We start from the raw sequence: 13,057 nt of genomic DNA, 5'->3' as shown, positions 1-13,057 counted from the left end.
CACTGGTAGGACTGGGTATGTGGAGTCACTCATCTTCTGCCCAGCGCCTCTCTCTGCGCTGATCACATTCAGTACTCAGCATGGACATAAAAATCCTCAGGAGGGGGCGTGGTTTAATCTCTCCCCCCCCCCCCCCCCCTCTCGCACCCATTGGTACGCCTCCTTCAGCCTAGCCCCCTCTCCCCGCGCTCTGCCCAATCAGGGGCTGCCTGTCAGTCAGTCCGCTCGTGTAGCCCCCAGCCTGGCAGTGCCGAGCGTGGCTCTCGCCTGGGAAGATCAGCTGGTGCCGGCTCCGGAATGATGAGGGCTCCGGGCTTCACATGGCATGTGTATCTGCTCTTCAGCCTCCTCTGCAGGGGCAGCTTCACAGGAGGCAGCGGGCTGCCAGGTAAGGCCAACTCCATCACCCCATCCTCACCCAAACCCAAACTTTCCCAAGTGCTCACACTTCCCCTCCTGATCCTCCATCGGTCCAGGGTGACAACCCTATGGCTAGCATACAGGACTGAGAACTAGTATAGAGGGACTGTACATTACATGCAAGCTATGCTGATTATATATTACAGTTTAATAACATTGTATTAACATGTATGATGCATTAAAATCAGTATATATGTACAATGTAACACTTGATGACCCTTCATGTATCACATGATGAGCATTTATTACATTAGAATATAGAATAATCGTGATTGCATAGACAAGTGCACTGAATACCTTAATAGAAATACCTGTAATAAGTCTATAAGATATCCACAGGCAGTATTGATGTATAGCTATCTTCTGAATTATGATCATCCTTTAATTTTGTTGATCATATTTGGCAAAAAAAATGTCACAATCACTGATTGCAGTGCACTCTATGATCACAGATTAAAATGCATGCTCTTTATTAGCATTGCAGGAAAAATTTCTATAACCTTAGTGTGTATAGTCACCATATATTCCATTATAACATCTACAGAACCTACCCAGTACAATGCTGCATATATAGGGGACCATCTATGAGCACACTAGTCCTACGTAAAGCAAATGGGACTTATTTAACTACATATCACATGCAAATGTATTTTACAGTATGCTAATTTCGCTGTACCGCTCTGCACTTATGTGTAGTCCTTTGTACTGTACTCCAAAGGCAGCTTTTAGTGACACTGTTGAAAAGTTTTGCTAAGTTACGTTTGAGCTATAGACACATGATGATGATATGTGGATTTTGGATTATCATCATCGGGAGCTCAGATTTAAAATTTTTACTTTAAATCAGCTAAAGTGCGGTCAATAAGTTCTGCCTTGTGACTGTCATGCTTCTCTGCCAGATTTCTTTATTACCTCCAGCAAATTCAAGAGTTCTCGTCTCTTAATGTAAGGAGATTTTAATATGTTAAAGAAAAAAAAAATGAAGGTGATTCGTTAAAATAGCCTTAACGCCACATTTGTGGTTCTGTGATGCATACTAGATCGCTCACATGTAATATTTTCATGCCTCCTTTTTTTTTTTTAAAGTGCTGTTATTGGATTTTGTAACTGCTACACCTGCAAGCGTCTTACGTCAGAGCAAAATAAGTGTTTTCTTTGTAGGATGGAAGAGATTTTAAGTAACCAGTTTCCTGTAATCTGTTAATTGTAATTGCTCTAAAAAAAGAAATAAAATAAATAAATATAATTATGGTTGTTTTAGCATCTGTGTCACATTGAGGACAATATGCCGCTCCTTTATTTAGCATAAAGTCCACAGCGGTCTGTCATCTATTTCATTTTTTCCTTTTTTTTTTTTCTTTTAACTGAGCCCCAGATGTTTGTGTAGCATTAAATTGTTAGAGAATCAATTAAAACGGAGTTTCCAGAAAGACAAATATACGTATTGACATAAGGGGCATCAATCAGCAGCCTTGGGGCACTATATTTATTCCTGTCTTTCAGCTTGAGAGAGGACAAGGCAGGTTTCACGCTGAGACGATCTATTCTTCCCTGGGCTGCTCTGGTCATCCATTGTAAATCTTACAAATAAACCACAACTATTTCATTTTGTAAGTCGCTTTAAAGGCTGTTTGTTCCCAAGAAAAGAAGCAACTTACTAAATCAATAAATTCATTTCTCCCGTCGGCGTCAGGATTATTGCACCTAAATTTCCATCGCTTGTCACTGTTTTGAATAACGATCTGCAGCGTTCAGGTATGGAGCAAGGACTGTGCCGCTTTTTGCTACGGAGTCAATCAGAGGGTGCCGATGATTGCACAGCAACGGCATGAGATTTAAACATCAAAAGCAGTTTTTACATTGTTTTTAGTCTGCCCTGCGACGCTGTGATCTTGCTTCACGCAACCTTAAAAACACATGTTGGAGATTACCCGCACCCATTTTTCCGAAGGGTTAATTGGTCCCCTCGATCGACTGTGTTATACTGTTTCCTAATTCTCCGCAGGCTGAAAGGACCTTGCCAAAACATTGCCATTTCCTATAATCGCTTAATGATATTTTCCTTTCGCAGACCTCGGCTCAAGCTGTGACAAACCCCCTTTATTTCACCTGTGCCCGACATCCGCCATCTGTTTTCGATCGTCAAAATAGTTAAAACGCTGCAGACAAATTAAGGTTGCCCTCTTTAACGCTCTGCTGGCCGACCCCAGGAAAGGGAAGGTGGAGAGGGTTTTTTTTTTTTTTATAAGTTTGGTTCTTTATGGTTTAATCTATAAAACATGTTCTTTTTTTAAATATTTGCAGACAGTGACGAGTGCGCGGAGGGGACCGATGATTGTCACATCGATGCTATCTGTCAGAATACTCCGAAATCATACAAATGCATCTGCAAGCCAGGATACAAGGGAGAAGGGAAACGATGCGAAGGTAGGGATAAAGGGACTGGGCTACTCTTCCTATTTGTTTGCACTGCTAAATCTTTGTAAATAGCTGAATTCCTCAAACGATTAATGCAGATTTACAGCTGCTTGCCCTCAAGTCTTGGTGTTTATTGGCCGAGAACCCCTGCTGGGTCTGTTAATTGTTCTGAAGTTGAGATACTTCTTGCAAAAGTAGCCGACTGATTCTTGCTGTGTCTCTGGATATATATATATATGCTTGTGTGTCTTCCCATAACAGTATAGGGTGAGCCTGCCAAATCTGAGTTCTAAAACAGGGGGGGTGATACAGGAGGTGGCAACAATAGATCTGCTGAGATCTACCCTGCCGAAATGGTCGACATTTAGTTTGCTGTTTGCTCTTTTATATGTGATCAAATTCCATTTTTTTAAAATATAAAATCCTATTATAACTTTTTTTTTTTCTACCCGGTTTCCCACCTCAGTGCTGCTGATCGCCTTCAGCCTCTTTCAGCCACTTCCTGTCTATGTGAACTCACTGCAGCATGATCGGGACTGTCTTCCTGGTAGTGATAACGGTAGTCATACCTGTGCAGTGTGTTTTTTGTAGTGTTTTTTTATTATTTTTTTATTTTTATTTTTTGGAACCCAGGAGCATAATTGGTAGACAATTGCGAGACCTTTTTTTTTTCCCCCATAACAGGAAATGTGGCTGAACAAGGACCTTCATGGCAGGATCTGCTGCTTGGTATTCTTTTAATGAAAGCTCCAGATTGAAAAAGATTCGTAACAACCTTTGGAATTATGTTAAAGTGTTACTAAACCCAGTAATATGAAAATAGTTCACCCCCTCCCCCCCTTTTCCCCACAGTGCCCACAGTTTATAAATCATCTTTTTTACATTAAAATACTGCCTCTATATACCTCTTTGGATGATCTGTATACCACGGTACATGATAAACGGCACAGTTTCTCCAGTGCTGCGAATTCAGGAAGGAGGAGATTTTCACTACAGCCTGTATACACGCCCACATGTGTGATGCCATAATCCTGTGACCTGGCTAGCTCTGAGAACAAGTAATTATTCTCTCCAGCATAAAAGACACAACTGAGCGTGTGCTCTGCCCGTGTTAGCTTGCCTTCCCCAGATAGTGCTGGAGGGAAGGATCTGTGCATACAGGATAAAACATCCTTTTTACACAATGCAGAGGATTAACCCTTTAAGTTCCACAGTGAGTATAACAAGCATGCTATGCTGCTAATACAGGCTGATTTTACTGTTGTGGGTTTAGTAACACTTTAAGGGCTTGTTCACACCAGACGCAGTCTCTCCACAAGGCATTTGCCTTGTCTTCTGTCAGGCCAGTTCACACCCTTGCATTGTGCGGTGCTACACATTCCACCACATTGCATTGCACAGTGGCCAATGGAATTAAAAAAAAGAAATGTCATCTTGTGACATTTCAATAAAGTTTGCATAAAAAGACAAAAAAAAAGTAAACTGTGCAATGTGTTGGGATTGGCACTGCCTAGCATCCTACCACACGCCAGCGGCTGTGTTCTAACACAGTTGCAGGTGTGAGTGAGCCCTAGACCCTGAGTCCACCTTTGTTTCCATGTTTTCATGTTGCAGCCATGTTTAGGGTGTTACATGAAAAATGGTCACATTCTGCTACAGCCCCCCCCAAATTGAGTGGCGTTTTCCCTGCAGGATCCTGTGTTTTTTCTTTCTTTTTTTAAATCGACACAGGATCTGTGAATGGAAGACTACAAGTCCCATCCTCCACTCAATGGAGCACACATGAGGTGGTCTCCCTGCACTTGTAGACATTGATTACTTTTTCTGGCCCCATAATGGTAGCTCCATACAGACCTGGGGCTGGGGGAAGAGTCTGCAGGAGCGCTGGTCACAGCTCAATAACCTGCAAGCTCAAGGCAAAAAGTTAATAACTGCACACATTTTTTTTCAGCTCTAATGCATTAATTCATTTTTTACAAAAGGTGGACTATGCCTTTTAATACGTGGTCGTGAAAGCTTATATGAGAATTTAGTGACTGATTTTACATCTACTTGAGTATAGAAATGAAAGATCCTTTCTTTCTATCCAGCAATGGATTAAATGTACTGTGGGCCCCGGGCTGTTTTCAGTTCATGGGTCCTCTTGCCAGTTTAATTGGATCATGTGTAAGGGTCAGTGTACAGACAGTTGTGTCCTGCTTCTGACATGGTTTGGGGGAACCTTTCTGCAGTATTTTGAATGCAGTGTTTGAACTTACAATTGGATCTCATGCGGTGGAATACTCCGAGCACTACCCATTTAATCATGGCAGATAATGTTCCTAGGTGAAGGTGTGCATACGTAATGAGCATGATTGCTTGATAATCTTAAAACCTAATTGTACATCCCATATTTATTTATTTTTTAACTTTTTAGTCCGTTCTGTTACTGTAGTGTATTTTTTGCAGGTTTTTGTGGCTTTTTTATTTTTTTTTAATTTTACTAGCCTTGCCTTGGTGCCCAGTTCTCCGCAATGGGGTGTGTGTGTGTACACATCACTCCCTGGGTACTTTTTTGTTCTGATTGGGTATTGTATTTTTACAGCAGGCCCTACTGACCCCCAAAACATCTGTACAGTAGCTGGATCTGACTGAATGCTGTTTTTTCAGTCAGTTCCTTAGTGTATGGTCCACTTTAGATTGCTTATAAAGAGGTCTATTTGACTTTGAAGTGCAGAACCTGCTTAGCATCCCAGTCACCTGTTTCTTCCTTTTTTTTATAAGCTGCATTTCTGTCTGTCTGCCTTTTTTAATATTGACAAGTGGTATTAGATTAAGGCCACATCTAACTTTTCTCAATTATCGCTCATAAAGGAATTTTTTTTTTAATTTGCTGCTGTGAATAACAATAAATAGTTTGAAGTGTGTCTTTGTTGGTTTGTAATGTCCCACTTTCCTACTCACTCTGCTTTTCTTGTCAAGTCAAATATATATATATATATATATATATATATATATATATATATATATATATATATATATTTCTCAAAAAAGTGAGTACTCCCCTCAGATTTTTGTAAATATTATATTATATCTTTTCATGTGACAACGCTGAAGAAATGACACTTTGCTACAATGTAAAGTAGTGAGTGTGCAGCTTGTATAACAGTGTCAATTTTGCTGTCCCATCAAATAACTCAAAACACAGCCATTAATGTCTAAACCACTGGCAACTAAAGTGAGTACACCCCTAAGTGAAAATATCCAAATTGGGCCCAAAGTGTCAATATTTTGTGTGGCCACCATTGTTTTCCAGCACTGCCTAAACCAGTGGTTCTCAACCTCTCTAGTGCCGTGACCCCTTGATAAAATTCCCCAAGTTGTAGGGACCCCTAACAGTAAAATTATTTTCGTAGCGTGGGTTGTTAGCACCCAAGGCAAGACAAGTAATTTGCGCCCGTAACCAACGGACATTTAGCGCTCCCTGAGCCCCTTCCACTCGTACAGTATTAAAACCCCTTATGGTACATTTTAGGATGTACCACTCTTTCTCTTTGTTCTCCTTTCTTTCCCTTTTATCTCTCTCTAGCTGTCTTTCTTGTTCTCTTATTCTTTCTCTCCCTTTTTCTTTGTTCCTCCCCCTCTTTTCCTCTCTCTTCTATGTATTCTCTATTTTTATTCCTTCTTGGTGGGGGGTGGAATCAGTGGCAGTGCTGGTCTGAGAACTGTAGTGAGGACTTTTAATGGCAACTATAATCACAGATAGTGTTACTCACTGTGTCTTCGACTTTGTGGTGTCTCGTAGCAGTGACACCTATGCCGAAATCAGGAAAAAGGGCCTCCTCCAGCCCCTCCCACTTCACATTCCTCACCAGTCAGCTGACCTCTAATCTCTGAACTCCAGCCATGCTGTGAACTGCAGGAACTGCCCAGCTGGATGGCCACAGGCTCCAGGGACAGCCCTGCTGGGCGGTCGCGAAAAGGCTAGAAGAGCGGTGCGGGCTTCAGGAACAGCCCAGGATTCATTGACCCCTGGCAAATCGTCATTCGACCCCCGAGGGGGTCCCGACCCCCAGGTTGAGAACCACTGGCCTAAACCCTCTTGGGCATGGAGTTCACCAGAGCTTCACAGGTCGCCACTGGAGTCCTCTTCCACTCCTCCATGACGACATCGCGGAGCTGGTGGATGTTAGAGACCTTGCGTTCCTCCACCTTCCGTTTTGAGGATGTTCCACAGATGCTCAGTAGGGTTTAGGACTGGAGACATGCTTGGCCAGTCCATCACCTTTACTCTCAGCTTCTTTAGCAGGTCAGTGGTTGTCTTAGAGGTGTGTTTGGGGTCGTTATCATGTTGGAATACTGCCCTGCGGCCCAGTCTCTGAAGGGAGGGGATCATGCTCTGCTTCAGTATGTCACAGTACATGTTGGCATTCATGGTTCCCTCAATGAACTGTAGCTCCCCAGTTCCGGCAGCACTCATACAGCACCAGACCATGACACTCCCACCACCATGCTTGACTGCAGGCAAGACACACTTCCTTGTACTCCTCACCTGGTTGCCACCACACATGCTTGGCACCATCTGAACCAAATAAGTTTATCTTGGTCTCATCAGACCATAGGACATAGTTACATAGTTACATAGTTACCTAGTAGGTGAGGTTGAAAAAAGACACAAGTCCATCAAGTCCAACCTATGTGTGTGATTATGTGTCAGTATTACATCCAGTAATCCATGTCCTTAGTCTGCTTGTCTTAGAGGTGTGATTGCACTGAAGAAAAAAGACCACTTATTCACACCACCACCACCACAACAACACATAATGTCAGTTGGAATTCAGCACTTAATACTGTATTCACCAGCATCTGTTTGAAGTTTCATGCTCGCTTTGGACTTTTTTGGCAGTAGCACTTTTCATTTTAAGATATCATCGTTTGTATGCTATTTTTCTTTGTATTAGTTGCACCTATATTGCACATTGGAAGTGTATCACCTATTTATTTTGAGCATTCAGCACTTTAGATTGTCTACTATTATTTTATAATTTTATTGTGCTTTTTAGTGTATTAACTTGAATATTTTTTTGAGTTCATTATTCTGAACTCTTTATAGTAGTCACTTAGCACTTTATTTGTTTTTTTTTTTTATCACTTGGAGCGCAGCACCACTTATTGATTTTAATATACAACAAAATTACAATTTTTTTAAAAAAAAAGCTCCACCTTTTATCCCTTAAAAAGAAGTATCTGAGCTCCAGTGTTGTGACTTTGCCCTAGGCTGAGATGTCATCAGTCTGCTGCAGGTGAGTGGAAATAAAATTCCACAGTCTCTTCTCCCCTAGTGATCAAAAATGTTACTAAACCCAGAACCCTACATTCACTATATCTGGTCTTACACAGAACGTGGAACATGGAAATTCAATTATTTTAGTAAATACAAACAGCCAAATACCTTTTCTCATCAGCAGTATATAGCAGTCTTGTGACTTCTGTTAGTGTCTGGTTAAAGCTTGTAGGAGGAGTTTTCATTCCCCTCTGACTGTCCTATGAGGCTGCAGGAACCCTGACCCTGGATAGTGCTGATTGGCACTGTGCCGATCACATGCACCCTCCCCCCCAAAAAAAACTCTCTAGTATAACACACCAAACTAAGCATGTGCAGAGTTCCCCCAAGGCTCTGTCCGATCAGGAGATGGATTAGGGACAGTGGAATAAAGGGCAGATCAGAGAATACAGGATCAAACAGCCTTTTTACTCAATGTGTAGAATTAACCCTTTAGGTTCTGCATATACTGCATATATAGACTGCTTTTAGCCCAGGTTCACACCTATGCGAATTAGATGTGCGTTTCCCTGCATCTAATTTCGCATAGCAGGAGAATGTGACTGGCTCCCTATGGATGGCTGTGGAGCGCACTGCACAAAAATGATGTGCGTCTTTGGCTCCGTTTCAGGGCCGAATTCAGGCAAAGAATCGGCCCTGATTCGTCCCTGAAACGGGGAACAGGGACGCACAGCGTCCGCAACGCGGTATAGTGTGAACCCGGCCTCACTGTTGTGGGTTTAGTAACACTATTAATCTTGCAGCAAGGTAAGAGGCTGCAGCAGGGGCTTATCTGAGTCAGACATTTGTGAATAAAGGCACAAACTGCTTAGGTACCAAGATTTACATGACTTTTTTCTGAGCAGGCATCTTCGTTCAGGGAGGACGCTCCCGGACTTCCATCCTTCTGGAGAGAAAAACATAAGAAGGCTTTGTCAGGGGAGTACTGTGATCTATGGAAAAAGTATACGCCTGGAAGTGTTGCACTTTCATGTTGTATAGCATGACTGCAAACATCTTAAAGCGGTAGTAAACCGCTGGACGTTTTTTCCAGGCGCTCCCATCTTCACCCATCTTCTGTGTGACTGGCTGGAGCTGCGATGATGTCACTCCCTCATATGCGTGCAGGAGCCACAGTTTACGGCACAGGGGTTATAGGGCTATAGGTAAAAGTCAGAGATGGGAGTTTATTCTCACCTTAAAATATCTTTAATACTAGGAGCACTTGATGAATTAATCAATGTCATCCCAATTACCTCTGTGGATAAACTCCAGGCAGATGACTGACTGTTTGGAATGCTGGAGATGGGTAAAATTGTCAATGAACACTGCCTTTGGTCATCTTTCATGTAATCCTGACTGCCCCTTTGTTTTGGAGTATCTGGTATCAGCACTGAGCTCAGACAGGGGATAGGATGGACTTACAGCCTGGCACTTAGACTTAGCCTTAGACTTAGCCTTGTACTTCAGCTTGCACAGGGGGAGAATACAAGTAAATAAAAATATTAAGCATCCCCAAGAGGTAGGGCTGCACTATACCAATTTATTAGTGGATACTCCAATTGCTACAAATGTCCATTTGTGATTGGTTCTCTTTAAAGCCCAAATGAAGTTTCCTTTACTTATCCTAGGTATATTAAATATGCAGATAAAAGGTTTTATTTTTGTTCAAATTGCTCCCTACCTGCCCAAAATCCAAGAGGCAAGACAACAAACTGCAAAGAAGGAGCAGTATTCTCTGTATGAGAGCAGCAGTCTCTCTGCAGAGGTCCGACATGCTCTGCCCTCTGCTGGGTCAGGGCTATAGATCTCCAATCAGCAGGAAATGTGAGCTTTATGGATTGGAGAATTCTAACTCTGAGTGAGACAGAGGCGTATCTTCAAAATGGGTCATTTTGCATCAAAACCAAGTGCTTAGCTAACTGTGAAAAAGTAAGTACACCTCTTGGAAATGGTTTACTTTTCCAACAGATTTATGAAACCTTTGGGTTTTTTTTTTTTTTTTAAATACAGTTCAATGTGATCAGCATAACAGAAATGTTTTGTGAGCCTGAGGTCTCGAAAAAATTTAATATAGGACAGGTAGACCTTGGAGTGGTGGCTGCATTTGTTTTCTTTTTTCTAGCTTCTTTTATTATTATTAATTTATTGTTAACTTGTAATCCTGCAGATATCGCAGTTCCTGTCCCTAGGTGGCTTCGTCACTCCGCCATTGCATCAATGGAGAGAATCATGGTTGTCAAGCTAGGCTGTTCTGATGTTGACTACAAGCATGCCTGTATCTCCATCTCCATTATGGCTAGGTTCACACCTGTGCCGCTGCGAGACCTGCACAAATTCTCGCAGCTGCAATCGCCCGCACAGTGAAATCCTCAGGCGGGTGCCATTAATCCTAATGGCATGCCACCCGCACTGGGAACTGTGCTGTACTCGTGGTTCCTATGCGGGCTGCAATTTCCAAAGTAGTGCAGGGACTTCTTTCCTGCATTTCATGGGGCACAGCAGCCCATTCAAATGAATGGGCTGTCATGTCTGAGCAAATGTGGTCCGCAGGGTCTGTACAAATGTGAACCGAGCCTATATGCGGGGCAGGGCAATGTGGGTTTACAGAAGATGGCTAGGAAGGAAGATATTCTTTTATGCAGCTCATAGTAACTGACAAGGACACAGCATTTATGGAAAGATCAACAGGTATTTTCTGTAATTGCTGAAAATGCTCCTAGCTTAGAAAAAAAAAAGAAAACTAACACAGCAACCACATCTGTAAGCTGTAGCATATTAAATTTGTGTTTGGGGCTTTGCTTATCCTTTAAAGTAGAAATAAATCTGCAGAAGGAAGTTTTGTGACTTTGGCAGATCTGCCTGTATGTTCACCTCCTCCGTCCTTTCTTGCTGCTCTGTCTGCCACCAATACCGTCTTTTCTGCCTCTTCTGCTGGGTTTTGCGCCCCCCCCCCCCTCTTCTGCCATTGGGCAACCACTGATGATGTAACTCCTACACATGTATATCACTGCTTTATCATCCTGACACCCAGCTACTGTATATTCTCAGCGTTTTACAGAAAATAAGCATAGAAGTCTATCTCAAAGCATGACAAAAGCAGGGAGGGGGCAAGGGGAGAGGGAGTGCCCATGTACCTGCAGTCCAACTGTTGTTTTTTTTTTAAATTATATATCAGAGTTGCTTTAATCCTTCCTGGCTGAAAAAAAAACAGCACCACATCCCTAAATGACTTAGGCCCCTTTCACACTTGTGCGACTTGTCCTGCGACTTGGGACTGCAAAGTCTTTCCCCTGTGTTTTCCATGAATTACCATTCACATCTGTGCGACTTCAAGTAGCACTGACTTCAAAGTAGTCCCTGTACTACTTTGGTCTGACATTGATGCGAGTTGAGGTCCATAGACCCTGAAACCGCGGCAAACTCACGGCCATGAAATCGCGGTAAAATCACGTGACTTTGAAGCTGCAGTAGTGTGAAAGGGGCCTAAGAAAGAGAATGCAAAAAAGTGGGACTTTAGAGGTGCTGAGACTCTCTCAGAATAAATGTCAATACATGAATAAAGATGAAAAAAAAAAAAAGGTTTTATTAGAAAAAACAAGATAAAAAAGACATACATGGGGCATTAACCCCTTATAAGTATGGGTTGTAGTTCCCATACAAAACTTTTGAACCATAAACGAGTATCCCCGATCCTGCATAAAACTTCAAATAAACATATTATATATATATATATATATATATATATATATATATATATATATATATATATATATATACAGTGCGCGTGTGTGTGTGTGTGTGTGTGTGTGTGTGTGTGTGTATATATATATTGGCAGGAAAAAATAATCCGTCCCCCGTCCCAACGTGTTTCGCCTATATTGGCTTTTTCAGGGGTTCAGGGAAATTGTATGGCTTTAGAACAACTAGAAAAAATAGAGAAACATATATATAATATACAGTTCATAAGTGGATATTCATATACATTGAATTGTTTCCTAATCAGTAACTCATAATTATTAAGGGAACAAAACGATTGGCGATACCAGGAGATGCATGTACTATTTACTCTGACACGGTCAGAAATGCTAGGCGAGTAGATAGAAGAAAGATGGGCCATATCAGAGCAGGTCCTGCCTCTAGGTCACAAGGAAGAACCCCAAGAAAGGGATCGAATGCTGGGAACCATAGATTGGCGCTAGTCAAAACTCAACAAATTCATGCTAGTATTAAACAGAAAAAACAAAACAGAATTATCTATTTGCTTAACGAGTCCTGTGTCCTCATTCACACTGACATTTCACATGTGTAGGAAAAGGTGCTTGGGGTGACGTGATGCGGACGGCTGGCTGCTGATGGGGTGTGTGAGCTCCTAGTTTTTATCATAAAATAAAGGGTATTGCACCAGAGCTTTTGCACTCTTCTCTCTCGTTTTGTACATGCTCTATCCAAAACGTAAAAAAGAAAAGAGTTGACTTTAGATTTACTTTAATAAAGAAGAAAGAAAAAGTTTTATTGATAGGCAGCAGCCGTTAAATGGTTTGACAACGGGTTCTGTTTTTCAGCTGGAGTTCTCCTTCCAAAGACACACACTAACTGATGAACAATTTACAAAGTTTCTCCTATAATGAAGAGGCCTCATTTGTCTGGCCGCGCTTTGTACATATTCATGACGCTCTGCAAATTAATTCTATACTTGCTGAACAAGCTTGGCTGAAGACCTTTAGCAGTTCAGCAGCCATCTTGGCCTCTTTTATACTTATCCACATCAAAGCCTTCCCTAAGCCCTGAACGCCTCTTGTTTGAGAAGACGGACTTCTGTTTTATGGTAGACCTTGCCATAAATCTGTGTCACTTTAATCCCAGCAATTTTTCTTCCTCCGCCGCCTGCTTTGGCTCAGTCTGCAGCAAGGTTTG

The 13,057-nt window shown here is 42.0% G+C and overlaps 1 protein-coding gene across 4 annotated transcripts in view; it reads left to right on the top strand.

The window, feature by feature from the left end:
- Positions 1 to 224: 224 nt before the first annotated feature.
- The window catches only part of SCUBE1 (signal peptide, CUB domain and EGF like domain containing 1), a 461,934-nt gene continuing 449,101 nt past the window's right edge, over positions 225 to 13,057 (top strand). For all 4 annotated transcript variants that reach the window (XM_073621953.1, XM_073621951.1, XM_073621952.1 and 1 more), the window contains exons 1-2: positions 225 to 388; positions 2,725 to 2,847. In XM_073621953.1, the coding sequence (XP_073478054.1) occupies positions 298 to 388; positions 2,725 to 2,847 (214 nt within the window). In that variant the 5' untranslated portion in view covers positions 225 to 297. The remainder of the gene's footprint in view (positions 389 to 2,724; positions 2,848 to 13,057) is intronic.

Source organism: Aquarana catesbeiana, linkage group LG03 (genome assembly GCF_042186555.1).
Source record: "Aquarana catesbeiana isolate 2022-GZ linkage group LG03, ASM4218655v1, whole genome shotgun sequence".
Classification (NCBI taxonomy): domain Eukaryota; kingdom Metazoa; phylum Chordata; class Amphibia; order Anura; family Ranidae; genus Aquarana; species Aquarana catesbeiana.
This window is presented reverse-complemented; position numbering and strand designations above follow the sequence as displayed.